Source organism: Thalassophryne amazonica, chromosome 7, assembly GCF_902500255.1.
Source record: "Thalassophryne amazonica chromosome 7, fThaAma1.1, whole genome shotgun sequence".
Taxonomy (NCBI): Eukaryota; Metazoa; Chordata; class Actinopteri; order Batrachoidiformes; family Batrachoididae; genus Thalassophryne; species Thalassophryne amazonica.
This window is the reverse complement of record NC_047109.1, coordinates 12,583,277-12,610,662: the sequence shown is the minus strand read 5'-3', so window position 1 is coordinate 12,610,662 and position 27,386 is coordinate 12,583,277. Positions and strand designations below refer to the sequence as shown.

The following is a 27,386-nucleotide window of genomic DNA, read 5'->3' as shown; positions in this document are numbered from 1 at the left end:
TTTAATAATTAACATTGGGTTATCACACAGACTTTTTATAGACTTTTTGAGCACTGATCTTGGTTGGGTTCTATGTGGAACGTGACAGAGTGATCAAATGCAAACTTAGGGTAATACCCCTTTTCCACAGATCGCTGTTCCTTCCCATTTCATCCCGAATAGCAAATCGAAGCACGTTTTGAAACATCACAGTAACTCCTTGATCCATCTGTTGTCAATCTTGAACAAACTCAATGGCACCAGTTTTGAAATCTGGGTGAAATTTTCGAGCTGTTCAAAAATTTCTTCCCAATTCAACAAATGCCCATTGTTCCATGGTCACTTTGGTGTGTCTGACGTCTTAACAGCTTTAGTCATGTTCAAACATTAAATGAAAGATGTGCTGAAAGATATCTCTGTAGGACTGCTACATGTGATTTTACAACAGTTTCCAGTGATGACTTACACGCTTTGTCACACCCTTAATAAATCTAAATGTAAGTTTTTTGTGATGACATCATAACTGACAACTTTTGGTATATTCTGGATACTTTCATCAAGCACTTTAATTTGGTGTATTACATGACATGTTTTACTCAAATCTGAAGTTTGACATACTTTAGCTCACAGATTGACCTCAAGGTAAACCCTGAAGGTCAAAGATGATCGCTTATCCCAGGTAATGGCTTATGGGCAAGGCCATTCAGTTTTAACATGCCAAATTTGGAGACTGACATTCAAAAAAATTGCAACCAGGAAAGCTGTTTTGTTGAATTTAGTGTTTGACCTTCCTGTGACCTTGACCTTGAGCTTGGTCCTGTTTTGTGCTGAAAGGTATGTCAATAGGACTGCTACATTTCATTTTACAAGAGTCTGCAATGGTGATTTACATGCTTTGTCACATCCTTGACAACCTGAAGTTCAAGGTCATGGAAGCCTCCACTAAATTTTGGAGGTGATCCGGATTCTGGATCAAGATTTCCCTTTGTATAGGCTTTGAAGGATTACTTCAAAACTACTTCACAGATTCACAGATAGATATTTGGCCATGGAAGATTCCATTAAATTTTGGAGGTGTTCCAGATCCGGATTGACGGACATCAGAAATCTCTGATTGCTCTTGTGTATGTATAATAGGCATATAGTAAATTAATTATTAACCTTGGTTGCTCGGTCTGTATGGTAATATCAGACCTCTGTGTTTTTCGCACGGACCTCGCTGTGCTCTGTTTGTACTAAACACCTTGTTCTGATATTTCTCCGTACAGGCCTCGTGCTTGTCCCTGCATGTTTCCTAACACTCCTGTTTCCACTCCCAAGCAATTAACTATCAGGCGTGTTCAGGAGAACACAAAATATATTTAAAGTACAGCAGGGGTCACCAACCCTGTTCCTGGAGAGCCCCTGCCCTGCACGTTTTTCACGTCTACCGACTAAAGTCACACTTTTTTTTTTCTTTTTTTTTTTTAAGTGGTGTCTTCCAGTCTCTTGATTAATTGCCTGGGAGTGAAATGGGGAGAGTTAGAAAACATGCAGGGCGGGGGCCCTCCAGGAACAGGATTGGGCACAGCTACTGTACAGGTATATTCACTGGTTATAGTTTTTATTGTTTATATTATTTATTTGAAAGACTTGCATTGTGGTGATGGCATTTCACAACACTTTTAGAATTAAATTGGTCTGATGGTGGTATTTGGCATTGATATGTAGTATTGATCTGGTAATTTTACGATTGCATCAGTTTTAAATGACCTACAAGTGGCAAAAGACTCCATTGGCAATAGTTATGTCTGTAAGTGTATTATTTACTAAAAGCAGCAAGTGTGTAATTATTGACACACTTAGAATTTGATCAATGTAGAATGAAAACAATAAAAACAGAATCAGTCAGTTAATGCAGACAGTCCATTTGTGGAAACTTACTGCAGACAATACATACAAGACAGTAAATAAATTTTAATGAAATAGACTTGAGCCATATTTGGTTCCAGTATGAGTCAAATATCACTGTGTTTTAAAACAAGAACTGACCAAAGTGCTCTCATAATGCACCAAATTGCATTTTTTTTTTCCCTCAAAATTTCCTTGGGGACCATGCCCCTGGACCCTCCCAGGAGACCTGTCTGGTTTTAAAATCGGACAACAACTATTAATCTGAGGCACGATGGAGGAAGAAATCGTATTGTTGTAGGGGTTAACGTTCCATATACTATCCATGTTTCTCTTCTTTCTGTCCCCAGACCCCCCTAGAGGGCCTCGCACCTTCGGGGCTTGGCCGTCCACTCACAGAAAATGTTCAGTCAAAACATTTTCAGTTGTTTGCACCTATGTTACTGATTTGTGGGGACGGGGGAGATATGTTATCTCTTGATGACTCTTGTTTCCTCAGTTGTGGACCTCCGACAGCCAAGGCGATGACGACGGTGAGCAACAGCAGCAGAAAGCAGAATGAAACATAGCCTCCACCCATACTCGTCCTCATCTGCCGTTGTCCCAGCTCGTGTTTGTCAAACATCACAGAGACCACCTCATCATTATCGTCCTCATCATCAAGCACTTGTTTTTTCAGATCATTCTCACACTGATCTGTTTACTTTTGTCTGTAAGGGAAAGGCTGTGCAGTGGAAAAACACAGCTTCGGTTTGTCTAACAGGAGTGTGGAGTAGAAAAAGGTGCGCTAGGATAGAGATGTTTGTGGTTGGCCATTTATCGAACTTCATGCATGGGAGCAACAACTTGTTTTGCTTTTTATGGTGGTGAGTTGTACCGGGTTTGGTTTTTAGTTAAAAAAAAAAAAAAAAACTTATTCAGAATGCTTTTTTTTCTCCACACAATCAATTGATAATGTCTGGTTTAAAATCTGACAACAGCTATTAATATTAGCCATGATGGAGGAAGAAATCTGTGTTGTTGCAGAGGTTAACATTCCATATGCTGTCTGTTCATGTTTGTCTTTTCTGGTGGGGTACTTTTATCTGTCTCTCAACTTTGAGGTATAGAAAATCTTGAACAAAAGAGCACATATGCTTGTTGCTGTTTTGTAAAAGCAGGGGGGAAAAGTGAAAAAGTGCTTATGTAGGAATTGCTTTTTCACCGTGATATTTTTTTTTTCAGCTTGTAAACACCCCCCCCCCTTTTTTTTTTTTTGTTACTTGCATAAATAATCTTGTTAGCCATAGTTAATGGCATGACAAGGAACATTATCAACCTGATGAGCCTTGGCTATAACTTTGGAATTTTCATACAGAATATCCAGGCATAATTGTTATTTTTGGGGAAATGTGTAATTTCATGTATGTGAAATAAAGAATTTAAAAGTCCCAAAATGTCATTTATGAACTCATTGTCATATGTTGTTTGTTTGGTATGTTTTGCCTTTCAGATGAACAAAAAAATTTACAATATTTTGTACTTATGCAAATGATCCAACTGATCTTACTCTCTCCTGGACCAAACTCCAGACCTGGTGTTCTGTCCTATGATCTTCCTGGCCCTTTCACACTCAGTCTCAGTTCTTCCATGTTGCTGGTAAACTCATGTTCTGTCAGTGGATTTTAAATTGGTTGTGAAACAGTGAATTTCCAAACCTTTTTTCTGAGTGAGTTTACAGTAGGGTGACTATTTTGATTACCAAAAAAACCAGGACACTCGGTCCAGCATTGAGATACTCAAATAATACTCGAATGCCCATCAATTTAATGATCCATTGAATAACCATGAAAACCAGGACATTTTGTCACTTCCAAAAAAAAAAAAAAACAGGACGACCAGGACAGGGTGTGAAAACAGGGCATGTCCTGGGAAAACAGGACAGTTGGTCACCCTAGTTTTCAGTGCATCCAGAAACTATAGCACTTTTTCCACATTTAATATTACAGCATTTTTCCAATTTTTGTTTATTCCATTTATTCCTTTTCTCTTTTTTTTTGAGAGAGAGATTTGCAAATTTATAAGGGGGTGGGGGGATAAAATCATATACGCAAATATTCACAGCTTTTGTCATGAAGCTCAAAATTGAGCATCCTCTTTCCACTGATAATCCTTGAGATGTTTCTGCAGCTTAATTGGAGTCCATCTGATAAATTCAGTTTGGACATGATTTGTAAAGGCACACACCTGTGTACATATAAGGTCCCATAGTTGACAGAGCATGTCAGAGCACAAACCAAATATGAAGTCAAAGGAATTGTCTGTAGACCTCTAAGAAGAATGTATGTGAAGTTCTGTGTATGTATGTTTTTGAGGGTGAGAGATGGAGGAGGATAAGGTCACTAACTTTTTTTCCCCCTAATTATGAGCCCCGGCCAGTGAATCTCTGTGAAAAAATATAGATATATAGTCATACCATTTTCCTTAAGCAAAAACTGAGAACGGGTCCCACAGACCCAAACGCCTCACGAGGGTTAAGCAAAGCAATATTTCACTAACACACACAACACTGTAAGTTGGACACCAAATCTAGTCAGAGCATTATTTGACACCAAAGCTAAGGCACCACACACAGGTGCTCCAACTCCTAATTCCCTAATGTATTATGTCCTTAAATATAGTCATATGAATAACATGGAAACAGTAGGGAAATTGTGCTGCATAGGCCATGAGGTAAATATGATTTCTGTTAATATACAGTAAGGAAAGGGCTGTGTTGTGCACAACTCCATCTGGGCCACTATTCTAAGTCTTACTGAATAATTTCCTAGGTTAAACATTTTCATACTTTCAGCTTATAATTGCTCCAGTCGAGAGATACTGTGAGTGACCTTACTGAATGGAATGTTAATAACAACCAAAAATATTTTATGCCAATTCCACAGCGTATCACACGTCTTTCTGCCCCTTCTCACCAGGCTGGCAGTAGCTACTCCACCTTGGAACGGCTACCAGCAATTGCTAAACAGTAGCACAGCTAGTCGGCTTCTTACCTATCCATCTACCACGCCACGAGGCAGCTAATACTTAATATAAGATGTCTTGATAATGACATGGCATGCCATTACAGAAGGAAAAGATTACAAAAATACATTTTGTATAAAATCATAGTTGCACAACACACGACAAGCAGTAGAGTAGAAATAAGATAGTTGGATTTGAGAAAGTGAAAGGGGGGGATGCCATAACTAACACACACTAGCAATGACTCTAGACACACAGCACAGGTCGTCCTTGTGACAGCTCAAGACAAATGTAAGAGTTCTATATGCTGGAGCAACAATACAAGAGAAGTCAAAGTGTATGAAAATAAATCAAATAGGTACATGTTTGTGACTGATTTGAGAAAGTCAGGATGACGACTTAGTCTTAGTGTCAGGCAATAAATGGGAGCCGAAGCGGTGAATAGCTACACTGCATTGGCTAGCTACTAGCAAGTGTTGAGATGAATTCTAACCTCAATCTCTCCCTGCTGGGTCACGTTTCTCTCCGTCTCCTCCTCCTGCTCACTCTCCACCACCTGTGCTCACGACGCCGGTCCCGGGCTAGTTTGAAATGACGGACCGGCGGCCCCACTACCCGAACCCGAGGTCGAGCTTGTGGTTTTAAACATATCTGTGATTTTGGCACATTTTGCTGCGTCTTTTAATTTCTGTTTTCTTTTTTCATTTCGCTTCTCAGCTCCACTCTTTTGCTTCTCCATTTTGTGCACAACTCTCCGCTCTCCACTCGAGCTCAGACCGAATAGCCAAAACTTTGCGTGATGACTTGGGTCAGGTGGGGGTCTGTAGGGAGGGGCGGGCCTTCGAGAACCAAGGAATTTCATTGGACTAGCCCAATGTGCCTCAGGAGAAGCATCCAATGGGCCACTATGTGTCATTTTTTACCGCGCAATCAATAAAAAATATAATTATACGAGGTCTGTGAGAAAAGTATCCGACCTTTTTATTTTTTTCAAAAACTATATGGATTTTAATCATGTGCGCTTGCATCAGACAAGCTTTATCGTTCGTGCGCATGCGTGAGTTTTTTCACGCCTGTCGGTTGCGTCATTCGCCTGTGGGCAGGCTTTGAGTGAGCACTGGTCCACCCCCCTCGTCGGATTTTTATTGTCAGTGAAATGGCTGAGAGGCTGCCGCTTTGCTCCATGAATTTTTTTTCAGAAACTGTTAGAGACAGCCAGTTGGAAACCATTTGAAAGATTCAGATGGATTTCGGTGAAGATTCTATCGGTATCACACGGATTAAGGACCATTAAAACTGGATTAAAAACGGCCCACGGTGGCGGAGGGCGCACCGCGTCCTGAGCGGCCATCGACAGGCTGGAACGAGCAGATCACTTCCAAATTTAAAGCTCTGTTGATGCAGGACGTCGTGTGACTAGCAGAGAAGTTTCAGAAGAGGTCGGGATCAGCACTTTATCGGCACATTCCACTGTTAAAGGAGATTTTGTAATGAAAGACGTGCGGACGGATTCGCGTGTCGCGACGCAGCCGCTCATGGCACAGGACAAACAACACCTCCGTGTTGGAAACCATTCGTAAGATTCAGACGGCTTTCGGTGGCTTTTCAGTCGAGTGAGTATCCGAGAAATTGTTTAACAGCTGGACATGTTCCAACTTGTCCTGTGAGTTCCACTTGATCTCTGAAAACCATTTACTTGGCAGATTTAAATTAAATCCTGGTAAAGTGGGGTCAATTGAAAAATTACACGGGTCAAAATTAAAAGATGCTCCAATCATAATGACAACTATACCACATTATTTGTCTGATCACACAGATTCCAAAAAGTATAGCTTGGACTATCTGTGGCTGAATGTTATGGAGTTAAGAGATTCAAAACAGCAAGAAAGGTGACAAAGGTCAATTTCAGTTTTTACAGGGGTCAAGTGGTAAGGTTGTTCTAAATTTGGTGAAAAATTAATGCAAATTATGTGTTGAGTTAATAGCATTTTAAAAAGGAATAGTTTGCATCATGTGTCATGCTTAGTTACGTTACGGGGTCACATATGTCACATGTCGTAGAATCCAATGCACGTCGACACTGTTTAACCTTTACTTTGCAGACTGGGCACTTATCACAGTCAAAACTATTCCATTTATTAATCCCATTAGCTCAACAAATACTTTGCACCACTTTCTACCAAAATTGGAGCAACTTTAACCTTTGACCCCTGTACAAACTGAAATTGACCTTCCTTTCTTTCTTTTTTACCACATAACCCAACATAATTCAATCATAGATAGTCCAAACTATGCCTTTTTGAAATTTTATGATCAGACAAATGACATGGAATACCTTTCAATATGACTGGAGCATTATAAATTTTGACCTCTCTGTAATTCTTCAACTGACCCCTACCTGGCTGCCTATTCAAAATTCAAGTGGACAGTCTGCTTTTTCAAAAGAGTAATGTCTAAGGAGTATTTATGCCAAATTAGGTGCTTGCATCATCATTTGAAGGATTCCTCTGTAAATATTCACTTATCTGTTGCACTACTCATGAAATATTCCCAATTGTGTGATAAGTCCAGAAAATCAGAGCCCTATAGTTCATTACCAACAAATGTGATGCTCTCAGCATCTTTGACGCTTTACTATGAACTTATGAATGGTTGTCATTGATTACCCGATTTTAGTCTTGATCCACTCCTCCTCTCCTGTGGAACCAGCTCCCAATTCAGATCAGGGAGACAGATACCCTCTCTACTTTTAAGATTAGGCTTAAAACTTTCCTTTTCGCTAAGGCTTATAGTTAGGGCTGGATCGGGTGACCCTGGACTATCCCTTGGTTATGCTGTTTTAGACGTAGACTGTGGGGGGGTTCCCATGATGCACTGTTTCTTTCTCTTTTTGCTCTGTATGCATCACTCCGCATTTAATCATTGGTGATCGATCTCTGCCCCCCTCCACAGCATGTCTTTTTCCTGGTTCTTTCCCTCAGCCCCAACCAGTCTCAGCAGAAGACTGCCCCTCCCTGAGCCTGGTTCTGCTGGAGGTTTCTTCCTGTTAAGAGGGAGTTTTTCCTTCCCACTGTTGCCAAGTGCTTGCTCACAGGGGGTCGTTTTGACCGTTGGGGTTTTACATAATTATTGTATGGCCTTGCCTTACAATATAAAGCGCCTTGGGGCAACTGTTTGTTGTGATTTGGCGCTATATAAAAAAAAGTTGATTGATTGATTGATCCACAATCACACAGCCAGACACTCCTCCACCTTTCAAATTGTTTAGAGACACAATCGGCATAGGTTGATTTTACAAAGATCAGAATTGTACCAAAAGCCAAATTCATCAAAAAATTCCTCACTGACAAAGCCACATCAGTTCTTGGACTCTACAACTTTACCCAGCATCCAGTCCATGTAAGCACTGAATAGAACCAAAACTCATCCCTGATGAATGCCAGAACTGATAAGGAAGAAATTAGTCTCCACTCTTCATCTTTTCAGAGATGGGTCCTTTGCTTCCATCGGAGAGACAAGTGTCATACCAACAGACCAAAAGTGAAGAACAGTGCCAGAAGAACAGTATGTTCCTGCCATACCACAGATCCCTGCAGCTTCACCACCTTTGGAATCTCATCACTAAAAGAGTCATTGTGAATAATCTGTATCAACCTTCTTAATTTAAAGCCACAGTGTGGAAACACCATGACCAGTAAGATTTAGTGTCACCTTGTGGTGAAGTTGCAGATTACATTGTCATTGCTGCTCACTTTTGTTTCATGTTTTAGGTTCTTTGGCAATGGGGATTCACACTGTCTCGCCTTCTCGTGATAATACGTTTGAGCCTCCATTTCATAAAAATCTCAAACTTATTAGCCTGTGCTAGTAACCAGTAGGCAGCATGTAAGAGAGGAACCACTGATTCCTCTTCTTTTTCCTTCAGTCTTCTGATGGTGCTGCAAAATGTGAAAGACTATAAGTATTCCCCTTTTGGGTTACTGTATCAACATGGCGGCCTCCACGAGGGGGCCCACTCCCATGTAGGTAAGAAGGGCTCATTCAATGCTTCTGAAAATGCATAATAATTATGCGTTTTATTTGAATGAACTGCTTATAAATTTTTAATTAGTCCATGTGTCCTTCAGATGGCTCACACTGGAAACAAGTGTTCATGTTATCCACTGACAGTCGATTTATTTCACCTTAAATAATTATTCACAGTACAAATTTTAAAAATACAATTAAATTAAATAAGAAAGATAAAACACAATAAATTTGCACACTTTAAATAAAAGACGTCATACAACACAATGACTAAAAATAAGTCGAAGATTATTAACTAAAATTAGTTTGACTAAAATCATTAATGTTCCTTTTGTGTGAGGCAACATGGCGGATCAGAAGCTGCGTGATTGCCTGATTAAAATATCGCGATGATCGTGACGTCAGTCCCGGCGGTGGACGCGCCTTGAATCGGAAGCACCATCCGCCGACCTTCCTTTTTCCATTCCTGTAATCCGTGTGCGTAGGGTGTGCTCTAGCCTTGGCACACATTTTATTATTATGACACAAACGAGGAGTTAGAGAGCACACGCAGACATATTTTTATAAGAAAAATAAAAATCGGTGAAGCAGGATTTCATTTGCCAACTCAAGTAACGAGAAAGAAGACCGTTCGAGAAGACGAACGTTAGCAGGTAGCCATTAGCCTAATTGTTGAAAGCGTGGGTGACTGACGTCAAATTGTTAAACATTAGTATTCCTCTTAAATCGCTTTTATTTTGTTTTAGAAGGAGACGTGGGTTTTTTTTTTGACGCCTCTTTTTTTCGTGCTAAGTTGCTTGGTTGTATCTAGGCCGCGCGTCGTCTGAAGCTAGCTAGCCCACGTTGCTAAAACTGCGGTGAGGAATTTTTCCAATCCTCTCCTTAAATTCGCTAATTTCTTTAAAAGCGCGGCAAAGATCGCACCAGCATGAATCCCAGCGCGCCGAGTTACCCGATGGCTTCCCTGTATGTGGGAGACCTGCACCCGGACGTGACCGAGGCCATGTTGTATGAGAAGTTCAGCCCGGCCGGGCCCATCCTCTCCATCAGGGTGTGCAGAGACATGATCACCCGCAGGTCGCTCGGTTATGCTTACGTCAACTTCCAGCAGCCTGCCGACGGTAAGTTAACTGCCTGCCTGCCCGCCCCCAATTTTTTTGTTACACTCCGCAAACCCTGCTATTGTCTGTTCTTAGAACCAGTTTACCCAGACTTTAACTTCCCTAACTTTATAGCAGTCAGTAAAAAAAAAAAAAAAAAAGCACCTCTTAATGCAGCTACTTCGGTCATAATTACGCGACTGCTTTTCCCCCTTTCAAATTTATCATCTAACTAAAAGAACCCTAAATGGTTAAAACTGATCACAAATATGTAACTTTTGGATGAGTATGTACAATATTGTATTTTTTCTGATGTCATTCATACTTCCCCCTGGGGCTGCAACTGATTTTTATTTAATGGTTATTTTAATGGTTTATTTTTCCATCAGTCTATTGCCCTTTGTTTAATTCACTAGTAATTCTGCCAATAGTAAGTTCTTTCAGCTGCTCCTTTTTACTCTGGGTCACCACAGCAAATTATCTGATTAAGTTGGCGCAATTTTTACACCAGATGCTCTTCTTGGTGCAGCTCCACATTATTTGCTGAACGGGCAGGGGTGGTCTTGAACCAGGAAACAAGTGTGCTAACTGCTTGGCCACTGTGCTGCCAACCATAAATTCTACCAATAAAAGGTCACATTGCTGCCTAATACCATATACATAGTGTAAGTACAGCACCTAGGGTTGCACAGTATTGGGAAAAAATTGACATTGCTACTTTATTTTTGTCCATAGCGACATATATTGTGATGGGTGTTTTTTTTTTTTTTATCTGTCCACATGAATCCACTGAAAATGTCTGAAAAAGCTGTAGTACATATGCCAGGACTGTATGTGTTGCTGTAAAACGTTCACAAAAAAAACTGAGAAAAAGACAGGAGTATGCACATAACCGGTGTAAGGCGCTAATCAATGTAGTAGTAGAAGGCTACAATGTTTCAAAGCCACAAATTGAGTTAGTCTTTTAATGTAACCTGTTTCCTCCTTTCAGCTGGATTAATCATCACAGCCTGCAGAAAACTTTAATCAACAGAAGATGCCCTTATTTTGGAAAACATAATTTGTTTTCTTTCACTTTAATGAAACTCTCTAAAATGGCCAACAATCAATGTGCGACTACGGAAAGCAATGCTTACCCCAATCATATATATATATATATATATATATATATATATATATATATATACACACTTCTATTTTGTCCTTTTATTTTTAAATGGACCACAATGGAAGTAAGTTTTTTCACTTTCTTGTACCATCCATGCATTTTTGGCGTATTTGCAATTATGTACTTACATTGACGTACTAAATAAAATCACATACGCATTCACGCTTTTAATATATAGATGATTTACTGCTCCCTGATGGAATAGCGTGTGAGTCCAGAATGTAAATATTATTGTCCATTATTCAGTGTTGTTAGCTAATCTATGTAGCTTCTCTAAAAATATTAATTGTATCAATGTTCAGTTTTGGCGCCATTTATCTTTAACCCAAAATACATATAAATACCAAACTGCAAATGTCAGCTCTCCACAGTTTGTACATGATCAAACTTGCACGCACGCAAATTTTTGTCTTTCTGCAATCTGCTGTAAGCAGGTGCTTTTAATTTGACAGACAGAGACAGTTGCCACCAAGAAAACCTGCAACTGCTTGGCCCTTTCTGGAATACTTTGGACACCACTGAACTAACATAACCATAATAACACTCCTATGGTGCACTGCAGCACAGTGTCTATTGTTTAGTGGTCAGCTAAAATCGCTAATTTCTTAAAAAATATTTGTCCTTCAACTTCTCGATTTTTGCAGCGTTCATCCTTGACCCAAAATACATAAGCATAGCAAACAGCAGATGTCAGCCCGTTTATGCGTGATCAAAATTGCATGCACACATGCACAGCTTTTTGTCTTTCTGTAATCTACAAGCAGGTCCTTTTAATTTGACAGACGGTGGCAGAAGACATCAAAAAGCACATCATATTTCACTTGCGATCCCAACATGACACTCAAGTCACTCATGGTAAGAGCAACATAACACTTATCTAAAGTGATTGAGCCAGTTGAGCTACAAAAACGCAAATCAATAACACTAACAACACTGTTAAATTACATGAACCACAAAAACCTCAAAATCCTGAACTCCCATGGTGCATTGCAGCACAGTGTCCATTGTTTACTGGTTAGCTAAATTTGCTAATTACTCAAAAGTATTTGTCGTATCAACTTTGTTTTTGCAGTGTTTATCCATGACCCAAAATATATACGAGGTCTATTAGAAAAGTATCCGACCTTATTATTTTTTTCAAAAACCATATGGATTTGAATCACGTGTGATTGCGTCAGACAAGCTTGAACCCTTGTGCGCATGCATGAGTTTTTCCACGCCTGTGAGCAGGCTTTCAGTGAGGAGTGGTCCACCCCCTCGGCAGATTTTCATTGTCAGGAAATGGCGGAATGATTTGGGCTTTTTTTCCATCAGAATTTTTTCAGAAATTGTTAGAGACTGGCACCTGGAAACCATTCGAAAAATTTATCTGGCTTTCGGTGAAAATTTTACGGGCTTCACAGAGAATAAGGACTGTTACTACAGCTTTAAGGATGGCTTTAAGGACGCTTGGCGCACCGCGCTCCATGCCGCTATCGAGAGCCACAAACCACTGGATCATTTCTAAACGGATGGCTCTGTGGAGCCGGACCGTCGTGTGTGCAATATCATGACATGGTCATATTCCTTTTGTTGAAATTGTGCAGACCAGCTGACTGTTGTAATGTTGTCTGTGTGTTCGGATGTTAAATGTTGTGAATGTTTATGGGTTAAACAACACTGTGAGCCCAAGACAAATTTCCCCTGTGGGGACAATAAAGTTTAACCTAACCTAACCTACTACAGCTTTAAGGACGCTCGGCGCGCCGCCATCGAGAGCCACAAACCACCGGATCATTTCTAAATGGATGGCTCTGTGGAGCCGGACCGTCGTGTGCACTTTCTCTGGTTATCACAAGAGCTGGACATCAACCATTTTCCGGCAGATTTCACTTTTAACAAGAGATTTTGTCATGGAAAGCCGAGCGGAGGCTTCGCGCGTCACGACCGATTTGCTGATGGAGCGAGACAAAGGAACACCTCCGTTTTGGTCTCACAGGACGGCTTTGAGATGGCGTTCAGACAGCTGTCGGTGGTTTTTCCATCGAGTGATTATCTGAGAAATTGTGGATGTGCCTGGACATGCCAGAACATGTCCCGTGAGGCTTCATCACGGCGTTGCTTTGCGCCATGCGGCACCGCCGCGACGCGCGGAATTCCTCTGCACGTCTGTCTCAATGTGCCGAAAAAGTGCTGATGTCCACGTCTTTTCACAATTCCTGTGCTAGTCAGACGACGTCCCGGATAAAACACAGCGTCCAGTTTGGAAATGAACGGCACATTCCACTGTTACAGGAGTTTTTGTCATGGAAAGAGGAGCGGAAAAGCCACGGGCCTGTAATCTTTATTAGTGGCCGGGGCTGAAATTTTTGGTATGGGTATAATGGTCGACCGCTTCCAGCATAGAGGAACAGAACAACTCAAAGCTGACATTTGGAAAATAGGGCACCATGCCTCTGAAAGTTCCTGTGCACAGTTTTTCAGTAAAAAAAAGCTGACAGGCCGTCCGGTCCTGCAGCTTTGGTAGAAGACACTTTACTAAAAATGGCTTGGATACATTGCTGATCAATATCAGAGCTACTCATTTCGGATGCATGCCCCAAGTCAGCTACTGGTTCACACTCAACATCATTCTCCCTGTTAAATCTCAAGAAAAAAATCATTTAAGTTGTTGGCAAAATCTTCATCATTCCTTGTAATTAATTGCTGTTTGTTTATGTTCTTGCCTGTCATCCTTTTCATAGAGTCCCAGAGTTTTTTGTTGTCCAAGGACTTAAGCCCATGTTCTAAGCGGTCCCGTTCCCTTTTCCGTGCATTGGCCAGCACAACATTAAGTTCCTTCTGCGCCTGGGCTGCTGCAGCTCTGTCATTGTCTCTAAAAGCCATTCGCTTTTTGTTGATACTGGCTTTCACCTCCTTGGTTATATGACTCTTATTGTTTGGGAAAACCACAATGTCTTTTTTTGGCACCACAATATCCACACAAAAATGTATATAATCCGTAATAGTCTCTGTGGCTTCATTCAACTCCAGGCTGTGGAAGATGCTCCAGTCCGTACAGGAGAAACACCCTCTCAGAGTTTCCACACTGTCCTCTGACCACTGTAACACAGTCTTGTGTAGTAGCTTAGAGGACTTGAGCACAGTTTTATATGTGGGCATCAAGTGGACAGAGGCATGATCTGAATTTGCCAGGGGTGGGAGTGCTTTAGCTCTAAATGTAAAAGTGCTTATTCTCTGAAGCCCGTAAAATTTTCACTGAAAGCCAGATACATTTTTCGAATGGTTTCCAGGTGCCAGTCTCTAACAGTTCCTGAAAAAATTCTGATGGAAAAAAAGCCCAAATCATTCCGCCATTTACTGACAATGAAAATCTCTCGAGGGGGCTGGACCACTTCTCACTCAAAGCCTGCTTACAGGCAAATGACGCAACCGACAGGCATGGAAAAACTCATGCATGCGCACGAGGGTTCAAGCTTGTCTGACGCAATCACATGTGATTCAAATCCATATGGTTTTTGAAAAAAATAATAAGGTCGGATACTTTTCTAATAGACCTCGTAAGATGCCAAATGTCAGCTCCCCCCGGTTTTTGCGTGGTAAAAGCCATACACATGCACACAGAGGACACTTGGCTATTATAATATAGATGGAATTTATTTATAATTATTAATAATTTATTAATAGAAATTGGTGGATTATAATCCACCAAGACAAAAAAGTCTGTTAAATTACACTGTTAACAGCATGTTTTTGATTATGAGGTTACAGAGACAGGGCTATGAGACGAGAATCCAGTGTTTTCAGATTCACTCTGGGACCCATTTTCAAAAAGTATCATTTTTGGCCACTGAAAACGAGAGACATTCTGAGGGACTCCTGCCCCCCAAACTGAGAATATGATTGAGTGCAGCGCAATAAGGGAGAAGTGCATGCCACACAGTTGCATTACCAGGATCCTTTATTTGAGTAACTTTAACGACTTTGACATCTTTTGTTGCTTAACACCCATTTTACACCGGGGCTGCTCCCAGTTGCTGGTTCCACAGGAGAGGAGCCTGAAAGCTGAAGGCTCTGCCTCCCATTCTACTACTCTTACAAACCCTAGGAACTACAAGTAAGCCCGCAGTCTGAGCGCGAAGCGCTCTAATGGGGTAATATGGTACTACGAGGTCCCTAAGATAAGATGGGACCTGATTATTCAAAACCTTATAAGTAAGAAGAAGAATTTTAAATTCTATTCTAGAATTAACAGGAGGCCAACACGGGTGAGATATGCTCTCTCCTGCTAGTCCCCGTCAGTACTCTAGCTGCAGCATTCTGAACCAACTGAAGGCTTTTTAGGGAACTTTTAGGACAACCTGATAATAATGAATTACAATAGTCCAGCCTAGAGGAAATAAATGCATGAATTAGTTTTTCAGCATCACTCTGAGACAAGACCTTTCTGATTTTAGAAATATTGTTTAAATGCAAAAAGGCAGTCCTACATATTTGTTTAATATGCGCTTTGAATGACATATCCTGATCAAAAATGACTCCAAGATTTCTCACAGTATTACTAGAGATCAGGGAAATGCCATCCAGAGTAACGATCTGGTTAGACACCATGCTTCTAAGATTTGTGGGGCCAAGTACAATAACTTCAGTTTTATCTGAGTTTAAAAGCAGGAAATTAGAGGTCATCCATGTCTTTATGTCTGTAAGACAATCCTGCAGTTTAGCTAATTGGTGTGTATCCTCTGGCTTCATGGATAGATAAAGCTGGGTATCATCTGCGTAACAATGAAAATTTAAGCAATACCGTCTAATAATACTGCCTAAGGGAAGCATGTATAAAGTGAATAAAATTGGTCCTAGCACAGAACCTTGTGGAACTCCATAATTAACTTTAGTCTGTGAAGAAGATTCCCCATTTACATGAACAAACTGTAATCTATTAGACAAATATGATTCAAACCACCGCAGCGCAGTGCCTTTAATACCTATGACATGCTCTAATCTCTGTAATAAAATTTTATGGTCAACAGTATCAAAAGCAGCACTGAGGTCCAACAGAACAAGCACAGAGATAAGTCCACTGTCCGAAGCCATAAGAAGATCATTTGTAACCTTCACTAATGCTGTTTCTGTACTATGATGAATTCTAAAACCTGACTGAAACTCTTCAAATAGACCATTCCTCTGCAGGTGATCAGTTAGCTGTTTTACAACTACCCTCTCAAGAATCTTGGAGAGAAAAGGAAGGTTGGAGATTGGCCTATAATTAGCTAAGATAGCTGGGTCAAGTGATGGCTTTTTAAGTAATGGTTTAATTACTGCCACCTTAATGTACCTGTGGTACATAACCAACTAACAAAGATAGATTGATCATATTTAAGATTGAAGCATTAAATAATGGTAGGACTTCCTTGAGCAGCCTGGCAGGAATGGGGTCTAATAAACATGTTGATGGTTTGGATGAAGTAACTAATGAAAATAACTCAGACAGAACAATCGGAGAGAAAGAGTCTAACCAAATACCGGCATCACTGAAAGCAGCCAAAGATAACGATACATCTTTGGGATGGTTATGAGTAATTTTTTCTCTAATAGTCAAAATTTTGTTAGCAAAGAAAGTCATGAAGTCATTACTAGTTAAAGTTAATGGAATACTCAGCTCAATAGAGCTCTGACTCTTTGTCAGCCTGGCTACAGTGCTGAAAAGAAACCTGGGGTTGTTCTTATTTTCTTCAATTAGTGATGAGTAGAAAGATGTCCTAGCTTTACGGAGGGCTTTTTTATAGAGCAACAAACTCTTTTTCCAGGCTAAGTGAAGATCTTCTAAATTAGTGAGACGCCATTTCCTCTCCAACTTACGGGTTATCTGCTTTAAGCTACGAGTTTGTGAGTTATACCACGGAGTCAGACACTTCTGATTTAAAGCTCTCTTTTTCAGAGGAGCTACAGCATCCAAAGTTGTCTTCAGTGAGGATGTAAAACTATTGACGAGATACTCTAACTCCCTTACAGAGTTTAGGTAGCTACTCTGCTCTGTGTTGGTATATGACATTAGAGAACATAAAGAAGGAATCATATCCTTAAACCTAGTTACAGCGCTTTCTGAAAGACTTCTAGTGTAATGAAACTTATTCCCCACTGCAGGGTAGTCCATCAGGGTAAATGTAAATGTTATTAAGAAATGATCAGACAGAAGGGAGTTTTCAGGGAATACTGTTAAGTCTTCTATTTCCATACCATAAGTCAGAACAAGATCTAAAATATGATTAAAGTGGTGGGTGGACTCATTTACTTTTTGAGCAAAGCCGATAGAGTCTAATAATAGATTAAATGCAGTGTTGAGGCTGTCATTCTCAGCATCTGTGTGGATGTTAAAATCGCCCACTATAATTATCTTATCTGAGCTAAGCACTAAGTCAGACAAAAGGTCTGAAAATTCACAGAGAAACTCACAGTAATGACCAGGTGGACGATAGATAATAACAAATAAAACTGGTTTTTGGGACTTCCAATTTGGATGGACAAGACTAAGAGACAAGCTTTCAAATGAATTACCCAAAAGTCTATATTGTAGCAGTGGGTAAAGTAAAACTGGTTTGATTACATGCTGATCTGATGGGTTGCCTCCTGTTTTTCAGCTGAGCGTGCTCTTGACACGATGAACTTCGATGTCATCAAAGGTCGACCACTACGTATTATGTGGTCTCAGCGTGACCCATCACTGCGAAAAAGTGGTGTGGGCAACATCTTCATCAAAAACCTGGACAAGTCCATTGATAACAAGGCCCTCTATGACACCTTTTCTGCATTCGGAAACATCCTTTCCTGCAAGGTAAGAAGCACTACTTCTCTCCTATGCATCAGTCTGAACAGCTTGTGATGCCTCTGTGCATTGTCACATTTTCTGGCATAGTTTTTTTTATTTGCGTGATGTTATTGATGGTTACTCACATGGTTAAATTTCTCATTTTTTTCAAGGTTGTTTGTGATGAAAATGGCTCAAAGGGTTATGGCTTTGTGCACTTTGAGACCCACGATGCTGCTGAGCGTGCCATTGAAAAAATGAATGGCATGTTACTCAATGACAGAAAAGTGTAAGTGTGATGATAGTTATAAATCCACGTCCATTATACTGCATTGAGTTTTGCATTTGATTCATCTTCATCAATTTTTGTTGACACATCTGTTCTTAGACTAAAGAAGACAAAACTTAGAAGAAATTGTGAGAAGCTTTTTGTGTTTGTGTACTGAATCAGGGGTGTAGTTACTTTGCACAACTCAAAATGTGTAAATCATTCTAGCTCACCCAGTGAATAAAAATAGCCTTTGTCAAAATCATGAAAACTTAAAAAAAAAAAAAAAGAAGAAAGAAAAGGTAACTGTGAAACACAAATATTTTGCCACTGTCAACGCTATAGTTTATGGTCAGGAATCTCACCCGTTTAACCAATCAGATTTGCGGAACAAATGTAATTGGATTAGAATTAGGGAGTAACCCCATTGTGTGATTTACGTGGAGCAAATGTAATTGGATTAGAATTTTGTTTCTAACTCTTTCAGGGTAAATTTTAGGCCTACCTCCTGATTCGAATTCATTCACATCGGTGGCCCTTTATCCTGTTTTAACTTCCACAAGGACTGGTTTTAATTTTTTTTTTTTTTCCTCCCGCACAATTACAACTAATGCATTATCTTAAAAAAACAAGTCACCATGAGAGGAAATATGTAAACTTCACAATTAATCCACCATTCACATGCATGTCAAACCGGATTTGGGGTGGGACTGGGTCTGTACAGATCAGCTATGATCTGTACATCATCATTAAATGGTAATGGATCATTATGGATGACCATGCATCATTATTAAGTATACAGAAATACTCTGGCTACAAGCCTGAAATTTGTCTTATTGTCCCCTGTGCTGTGTGATACTGCAGTATTTCATACTTAAACATCAAAATAACAGTAGAATAGGGCTGCCACAAATGATTATTTTGATAATCGACTAGTCCCTAGTTATTTTTGCAGTGAGTCAACTAATCGGATCATACTTAAATTGCGGCTTAACGCAGCAGCATGCAGTTTCTCTTATATAAGTCATTAGCTTCAAACTTGAAGTGTTTAAGGTATGTGCTAACTAAAAAATAATTGAAACCTTGATCGCCAACCATGTGCAGGGGTCTCACGTCAGTCACCAACATGTTCAAGATTGCTTCGGTTAGGATATTTGTTTGCTGAGGTGTGCATGTTTTTGGCGTGGTAACAAAGTTGTCCATTGAAGAGGAATTTTTTTTTGGGGGGGTTTGTTTTTTTTAGCACTGTTACATAGCGTTATAAAACATTAGCATTATCATGTTTCCTATTCAAACACAACATGGCTGTTATAACGTTACAGCAAACACATAACGTGCGCTAAGGCTAATGAAATTGTCATTGTTAATGTTAACAGCTGTCAATATAAGTAGCTCACTATAAACATTACTGTTAGCTGCTAACTAACCAGCTAGCTAACCGAGATGACTGTTCCTCTCCACCAGAATCAGCCACAACGTCTTTCCTTCTCAGGTGCTCCTGCATTGCTGTTTTACTGCCGTGGAAGAGAAGTTCTGCCTTGCAGATTTTGCATTGCACCATTTTTTCTTTTAATTTGGTTAAAATGCTCCCAAAGTTTTGAGCTCCATTTCCAGCTCGCCGTGATATTGTTTGGGCATAACCTTACCGGTGACATGATCGCTAACCCTGATTACCACTACTGCACATGTGTGTCAAGGACAGAAAGGCAGTGGAAGGTACAGCTGCACTTTTGAGAGAAAAAGCTTTAAAAAAATATACGATGGTGTTGATTATTAAATTAGTCACCGACGATTTTGACAGCTAACGTAATCGTGACTAGTCGACTAATCGTGGCTGCCCTGCAGTAAAAATCTTTAATGTAGCTGCCGGGCTTCTATTCATAATCCAGCAAAACCTACAATAAAGGAATTCATCAGAACATGTAGTATTTGAAGTGTCATGTTGATGTGTTTCACTTTGTTATAACGCCTTCCGTTGTTGTTGTCAACAGGTTTGTTGGACGCTTTAAGTCACGGAAAGAGAGGGAAGCTGAACTTGGAGCTCGTGCCAGAGAGTTTACCAACGTTTACATCAAGAACTTTGGCGAAGACATGGATGACGAGAAGCTGAAGGAATTGTTTGACAAATATGGTGAGCCACGTGTGTCATCTGAGCTCTCCTCAACACATGCAGTCTACTGCGTGTACTGATTAGATGCTCTACCCTTTAGGAAATGCTCTCAGTATCCGGGTTATGACAGATGAAAATGGCAAATCCAAGGGGTTTGGCTTTGTAAGCTTTGAGAAGCATGAAGACGCACAAAAGGTTTGGCTCAGCTGTTTGTGTGAATACAACCCCTGGCAATAATTATGGAATCACTGGCCTCGGAGGATGTTCATTCAGTTGTTTAATTTTGTAGAAAAAAAAACAGATCATAGACATGACACAAAACTAAAGTCATTTCAAATGGCAACTTTCTGGCTTTACGAAACACTATAAAGAATCAGGAAAAATAATTGTGGCAGTCAGTAACGGTTACTTTTTTAGACCAAGCAGAGCGAAAAAAATATGGACTCACTCAATTCTGAGGAATAAATTATGGAATCACCCTGTAAATTTTCATCTCCAAAACTAACACCTGCATCAAATCAGATCTGCTCGTTAGTCTGCATCTAAAAAGGAGTGATCACACCTTGGAGAGCTGTTGCACCAAGTGGACTGACATGAATCATGGCTCCAACATGAGATGTCAATTGAAACAAAGGAGAGGATTATCAAACTCTTAAAAGAGGGTAAATCATCACGCAATGTTGCAAAAGATGTTGGTTGTTCACAGTCAGCTGTGTCTAAACTCTGGACCAAATACAAACAACATGGGAAGGTTGTTAAAGGCAAACATACTGGTAGACCAAGAAAGACATCAACGCGTCAAGACAGAAAACTTAATGCAATATGTCTCAAAAATCGAAAATGCACAACAAATGAGGAACGAATGGGAGGAAACTGGAGTCAACGTCGGTGACAGAACTGTAAGAAACCGCCTAAAGGAAATGGGATTTACATACAGAAAAGCTAAACGAAAGCCATCATTAACACCTAAACAGAAAAAAACAAGGTTACAATGGGCTAAGGAAAAGCAATCGTGGACTGTGGATGACTGGATGAAGTCATATTCAGTGATGAATCTCGAATCTGCATTGGGCAAGGTGATGATGCTGGAACCTTTGTTTGGTGCCGTTCCAATGAGATTTATAAAGATGACTGCCTGAAGAGAACATGTGAATTTCCACAGTCATTGATGATATGTAGCTTCATGTCAGGTAAAGGCACTGGGGAGATGGCTGTCATTACATCATCAATAAATGCACAAGTTTACGTTGATATTTTGGACACTTTTCTTATCCCATCAATTGAGAGGATGTTTGGGGACGATGAAATCATTTTTCCAGATGATAATGCATCTTGCCATAGAGCAAAAACTGTGAAAACATTCCTTGCAAAAAGACACATAGGGTCAATGTCATGGCCTGCAAATAGTCCGGATCTTAATCCAATTGAAAACCTTTGGTGGAAGTTGAAGAAAATGGTCCATGACAAGGCTCCAACCTGCAAAGCTGATCTGGCAACAGCAATCAGAGAAAGTTGGAGCCAGATTGATGAGGAGTACTGTTTGTCACTCATTAAATCCATGCCTCAGAGACTGCAAGCTGTTATAAAAGCCAGAGGTGGTGCAACAAAATACTAGTGATGTGTTGGAGCGTTCTTTTGTTTTTCATGATTCCATAATTTTTTCCTCAGAATTGAGTGATTCCATTTTTTTTTTCCCTCTGCTTGATCTAAAAAAGTAACCGTTATTGACTGCCACAATTTTTTTTTCCTGATTTCTTATAGTGTTTCTTAAAGCCAGAAAGTTGCCATTTGAAATGACTTTAGTTTTGTGTCATGTCTGTGATCTGCTTTTTTTTCTACAAAATTAAGCAACTAAATGAACATCCTCCGAGGCTGGTGATTCCATAATTTTTGCCAGGGGTTGTATTTATGGCTGCGTTTTACAGTATGATTTTGATGGACCGACGCTTGTTTTGGACGCAGGCTGTCGATGACATGAATGGTAAAGAGCTGAACGGTAGGCAAGTGTACGTGGGCCGTGCACAGAAGAAAGGAGAACGGCAGAATGAACTCAAGCGCAAGTTTGAGCAGATGAAGCAAGATCGCATGACCAGATACCAGGTTGGTTTAGATCAACACTTTTCAAGATATCATTGGCAGGAGGATGCATTAATGTTGAGTTTCTTTGTCACTTTCCATAATCCAGGGTGTTAATCTGTACGTGAAGAACTTGGACGATGGTTTGGATGATGAGCGTCTGCGCAAAGAGTTCTCTCCTTTTGGAACCATAACAAGTGCAAAGGTATAGCGTATGTCAGTGATTTAAAGACTTAAGTACTAATTCAGAGTGATGTCACAACCCAGCTGACTATGTAAATAAAGTGATAAATGTACATAAATTCTCAGAAGGGCCTTAAACGCTTTCTTCACCCTCAGGTGATGATGGAGGGCGGCCGCAGCAAAGGCTTCGGCTTCGTCTGCTTCTCCTCTCCCGAGGAGGCGACCAAAGCTGTGACAGAGATGAACGGTCGCATTGTTGCTACAAAACCACTCTACGTGGCCCTGGCCCAGCGCAAAGAGGAGCGCCAGGCTCATCTCACCAATCAGTACATGCAGAGGATGGCCACCGTACGCGCTGTGCCCAACCCCATCCTCAACCCTTACCAGCCTGCTCCACCCTCAGGCTACATCATGGCAGCTATACCTCAGGTCAGTGAAGATTTGAGGAGTTGCGACATTTGCCCAGTTGTCAGCAGCTTCAAAATGATGGTTTTAAGAGTTAGTTTATGGGGGTAAACTAGTGTGGGTGGGTGTGTATGCTCTTTAGTATATGTTGTTGTAATGGGAGAGTTCTGATGCAGCTACTGTGTTAGTTGGCTCATTCATATAGCATTTTTCTCTTGATGCCAGCATCTTGTTTTCAATTGTTCTGAGAACAGAACATATGCGGCCACATGCTGCCACCTCCAGAAAAGAAGAATGACAAATGGCACCCCTATCATTTTATTTTAATTGTTTCAGAGCAGTCCTCTTGCAGCTGCTATGAGTGGTTTAGGGGCAGATTTATTCTGTCTGCAGTCACTTAAAATCTATCACAATACAGGCAATAAATAAATGAAAATTGGACAGATGCTATATTCCTGCTGAGGATGAATACTTTTTATTGCTTATCATTATGAGATAGTTGTCCAGTGTGATGCCAGACCCCCACCTCACTGAAACTACTTCGAAGCATTTTAAGTGGCTGTACAGACAGGTGGTAGTAAAAATCATTTTGCTCTTATTGTTCTCATGCACAGAACCGGGCTGCTTACTACTCTGCCAACCAGCTGCCCCAGCTTCGCCCAAGCCCCCGCTGGGCTGCTCAGGGAGTGCGTCCTCAGCGTAAGTATCTGCATGGCCATGTGGGACACCATATAGTGCGGATTCATTCTGAAGTGGACAGCAGTGAAATGTAGGGATGGGTATTGATAAGAGTTTATCTATCGATGACTTTATCGATTCCGCTTTTCGATCCGTTTCCTTATCTATTCCCTTATCGATACCTCTTGTGAATTTTCTGTGTACTAAAAGTAGGCTTTACAGGTTTTTAAATATGAAATTGGTCACCGGATCCTTGATCTCTAGACATAAACTCTACATGGTGGATTCTTGATCTCTGGACATAAATAGAAATAAAATCTGCAGTTTTTGTCAAAAGCATTTCCTTTCAGACATTAACTGCACAAATGTAACTACATACCTAGTCACTGAGCTCAGCCGGCTGTGCTGCAAGTCAGGATGTAATTCATAAAGAATGCAGGAAGTCTGTGTGGGGCTGTTCGTTTCTTGCCCGCAACAAGGCAAGAGTCCCAGTTAGTGACTTTAATCAGCACAAAGTGACTTGCGATTGACCATCTTTAAATGGTTTTGAATAGGGTTAAGAAGTGGACTTGCTGCTTCTGAAAAGCAGCGAAACAACCAGTGTGGCAGTGGGTCGGAGCTTTGTTGGTTCAAGCTTTAAGCAAAGCCGTGCTGCAGAAGCGGTTGATTACAGATCCACTGCAGCATCTGCAATCAATATAAAGAAATGATCATTTTCCTGACAAACACCTTCAAAAACGACTGGTCTGAAGGGCCAATAAGGGAATCGTTAAGCGAAAAGGCTGTTGATGTGGGTGGATCGAATAATTTCTTAATGATTCTCAAAAAGAGCCGGTTCTCGATACCCAACCCTAGTGAAATGACGGAGTGGTTGTTTAGACTGCAGAAGTGCAAGTACAATCCTTAGTTTCAACATCTGTTGTGCGGACTGTTTGTTTGCTTCTGAAGCAGAAATGATTTGTTTGTTCTCCAGATTTCCAGAACATGCCCAATGCTATGAGGCCATCTGCTCCTCGCCCCCAGACCTTCAACACCATCCGTCCCACCACTGCAGCCAACCCTCAGGTCCCTCGAATGATGACCTCCCAGCGAATGCGTGAGTGCCATAGCTGCCACAACACAAATTTGCAGATTTTGTCCTTTCTGGAATATTGTTGAAGTTCCAACTTCTTGTTTCTCATCTCAGCTACACAGACGCTCAGCCAGCGCCCTACTGGTGCCTCCGCTGCTGCTGCACCAGTGCGTACTATTCCCACGTACAAATACGCTGCTGGAGTGCGCAACCCTCAGCAACATATGGCTTCCCAGCCTCAGGTCACCATGCAGCAGGTAAACATTGTCTCCTCGTTGATAGGGGTTGTGTTTTCACTTGGTGATTGTACCAATTGCAAAATGTGTCATTTTCCTCTTTAGCCTGCTGTGCACGTGCAAGGACAGGAGCCCCTGACAGCTTCTATGTTGGCTGCTGCTCCACCGCAGGAACAGAAGCAGATGCTGGGTCAGTACATCCACTTTGCTGTTCACCAGTTTGTTTTCTGTGGACCTCTGTGTAACTACTTGTACACACATGGTTTTTAAATGTCATAGTTTGGGGAGGTGAGATGCTGGAGGTTAGAAAGGAAGGCTCGTTTTCTGAAGAATTCCTGTGTCAGACAGGAAACCTTAAGGTGCTCTTGAGCCACGGCCTTTATTTAGCACCTTCATTTTAGCGTACCTCGTGTGCGATTGCATGCTGTCATGTCAAACCCCCCCCCCCCATGTTACAGACTGTGGCTCACAATGAGCACATCGGGTGTGTTGTGCACCCCCCCCCCCCCCCCCCCCCAAAAAAAAGGGCTGTGCAGACAAGTCACTATTGGTTCAGCTTTGTTTCTACAGTTTGGCATGCAAGGGGTGATTGTTTACGAACTGTTTTTGTTCCCTCAGGTGAGCGTCTGTTCCCCCTGATCCAAAACATGCACCCCAGCCTGGCAGGAAAAATCACCGGTATGCTGCTTGAGATAGACAATTCTGAGCTGCTTCACATGCTTGAGTCTCCCGAATCTCTGCGTTCCAAGGTCAGCAGGTCTCACTTGGTGCATATGGAATGATTCCCTAAACGTTTCCTCTGGTTTGCACTAACTCCTGTGTTGTGTTTTAGGTGGACGAAGCTGTCGCTGTGCTTCAGGCCCATCAAGCCAAAGAGGCTGCTCAGAAGTCCACCACGCCTGCTGGCGTCCCCGCTGTCTAACAGTATGTGTGTAACTTATCCAAAAAAAAAAAAAAAAAAAAGCAACATGCAAAATGTCAGTTTTAGCTCTGCAGTGTAAGCATCCTTTTCTTCTTCCTTACAGATCGGGAAATTTGAAACCTGCTTCACCGATGGAAAAAGAGAAAAAAAAATATTAAACATCGAAAAACCTAAAATTCTGAAAACATCGTAAAAAGATAAATTATTTCTGACAAAAAAAAATGTAAACAATTGACTGCCAGGTCTAGCAATGGTTTGACTGGGCCTTGTTTATGACTAAAAAGAAAAAAAAATAGCAAAATGGGTAAAAAAAAAATTTAAATTGAATGCATTCCTCTATTTTATGTCATTTTACTGTGGGTGCTCTGAATATCAGCCGTGCACGGTGCGGTGGGAGCTGAGCGTTTTGAAACGTGATTTGTATTGTAAACTACTGGCTGTAATAAAGTCTCACTCAGTATTTTCCGTTTCGCCTACTGCCGTTACTATTTATATCAGTTTGCAGCGTGTTAGCAGATGTGAAGTTCTGAAGAGCATGACCAACCAACAGGAGTGTGGTGAAGTTATGCGAGATATATATGATACACACATACACACTGAACAAAAATATAAAAGCAACACTTTTGTTTTTGCTTCCGTTAATCATTAGCTGAACTCAGTTCTAAATCTGTCAGCACTTCTCCTTTGCGGAGATAATCCATTCCAGCTACAGGTGTGGCATATCAAGATGCTGATTAGGCGTCATGATTATTCCATAGGTGTGCATAGGTCGGCATGCTTGTCCTCATTGGCGTCTCGACCTGATTACAATTCGTCATTATAACAGACTCGAGTGGGCAAATGCTCACATTTGATTGCGTCTGATTGCTGATAAACGTCTATGCGAAGGAGATGTGTTGCACTGTGAAGAAAATGGTGGTCACATCAGATACTGACTGGTTTTCTGATGCCCCCAGATTACCCGAATATAGCAAAACTGCACATTTTAGAGTGGCCTTTTATTGTGGCCAGCCTAAGGCACACCTGTGCAATGATCATGCTGTCAAATGAGCATCTTGATACGCCGCACCTGTGAGGGAAGATTATCTCAGCAAAGAAGTGTTCACTAATAGATTTTTGAAAAATAGAGAGAAATGTCTTGTGTATAGAAATTTGAGTTTAGCTCATGAAAAATGGGAGCAAAAAACAAGTGTTTATATTTTGTTCAGTCTGTGTGCATATATATATATATATATATATATATATATATATATATATAGTTTTTGTGTGTGTGAGACCTGCCTTTCCCCCTATTTATTTACATTTGAATACTTAAGTGTAAATACCAGTACAGTACAGGTGAGCCCCATTAAATTGAGCAAGTTGGACTGTCAGTAAAGTTGACAAAAAAAAACCCCTAAAATGAGCTTATCTTGCCATATTATAATAGTTTCAACCATGTCAAGTGTCATTCCTTCCTGGATGGTGATGAGTTCATCTGGATTGG

General features: G+C 40.8%; 2 protein-coding genes across 4 annotated transcripts in view; both read left to right on the top strand.

Annotated features, from left to right (window-relative positions):
* The window catches only part of LOC117513631 (14-3-3 protein beta/alpha-like), a 74,033-nt gene extending 70,728 nt beyond the window's left edge, over positions 1 to 3,305 (top strand). The window contains exon 7 of the mRNA XM_034173858.1: positions 2,369 to 3,305. Coding sequence (XP_034029749.1) covers positions 2,369 to 2,431 — 63 coding nt within the window. The 3' untranslated portion in view covers positions 2,432 to 3,305. The remainder of the gene's footprint in view (positions 1 to 2,368) is intronic.
* A 6,025-nt stretch (positions 3,306 to 9,330) lies between these two features.
* LOC117513630 (polyadenylate-binding protein 1A) lies at positions 9,331 to 26,360 on the top strand. Of its 3 annotated transcripts, XM_034173855.1 has the most exons (16): positions 9,331 to 9,551; positions 9,803 to 10,019; positions 17,784 to 17,977; positions 18,124 to 18,239; positions 20,210 to 20,349; positions 20,429 to 20,523; positions 22,291 to 22,428; positions 22,514 to 22,609; positions 22,744 to 23,016; positions 23,601 to 23,691; positions 24,644 to 24,766; positions 24,857 to 24,999; positions 25,084 to 25,168; positions 25,597 to 25,727; positions 25,811 to 25,902; positions 26,004 to 26,360. In XM_034173855.1, the coding sequence occupies exons 2-15, from the start codon at positions 9,827 to 9,829 to the stop codon at positions 25,898 to 25,900; spliced, it is 1,908 nt and encodes a 635-aa protein (XP_034029746.1). In that variant the 5' UTR covers positions 9,331 to 9,551; positions 9,803 to 9,826; the 3' UTR covers positions 25,901 to 25,902; positions 26,004 to 26,360. The 3 variants fall into 3 exon arrangements, with proteins under 3 accessions (XP_034029746.1, XP_034029747.1, XP_034029745.1); XM_034173856.1 differs by having other exon boundaries at positions 9,331 to 10,019; positions 23,607 to 23,691; XM_034173854.1 differs by having other exon boundaries at positions 9,331 to 10,019.
* The last annotated feature ends 1,026 nt before the right edge of the window (positions 26,361 to 27,386 follow it).

What these genes read in the sequence shown, in the direction of transcription:
- LOC117513630 (XM_034173855.1), top strand. Translation starts at nt 9,827, where the DNA reads ATGAATCCCAGCGCGCCGAGTTACCCGATGGCTTCCCTGTATGTGGGA. An exon ending in AGCATGAAGACGCACAAAAG is followed by an intron (nt 20,524 to 22,290) that starts GTTTGGCTCAGC and finishes TTTTGGACGCAG; the next exon opens with GCTGTCGATGACATGAATGG. An exon ending in GATGACCTCCCAGCGAATGC is followed by an intron (nt 24,767 to 24,856) that starts GTGAGTGCCATA and finishes TTCTCATCTCAG; the next exon opens with CTACACAGACGCTCAGCCAG.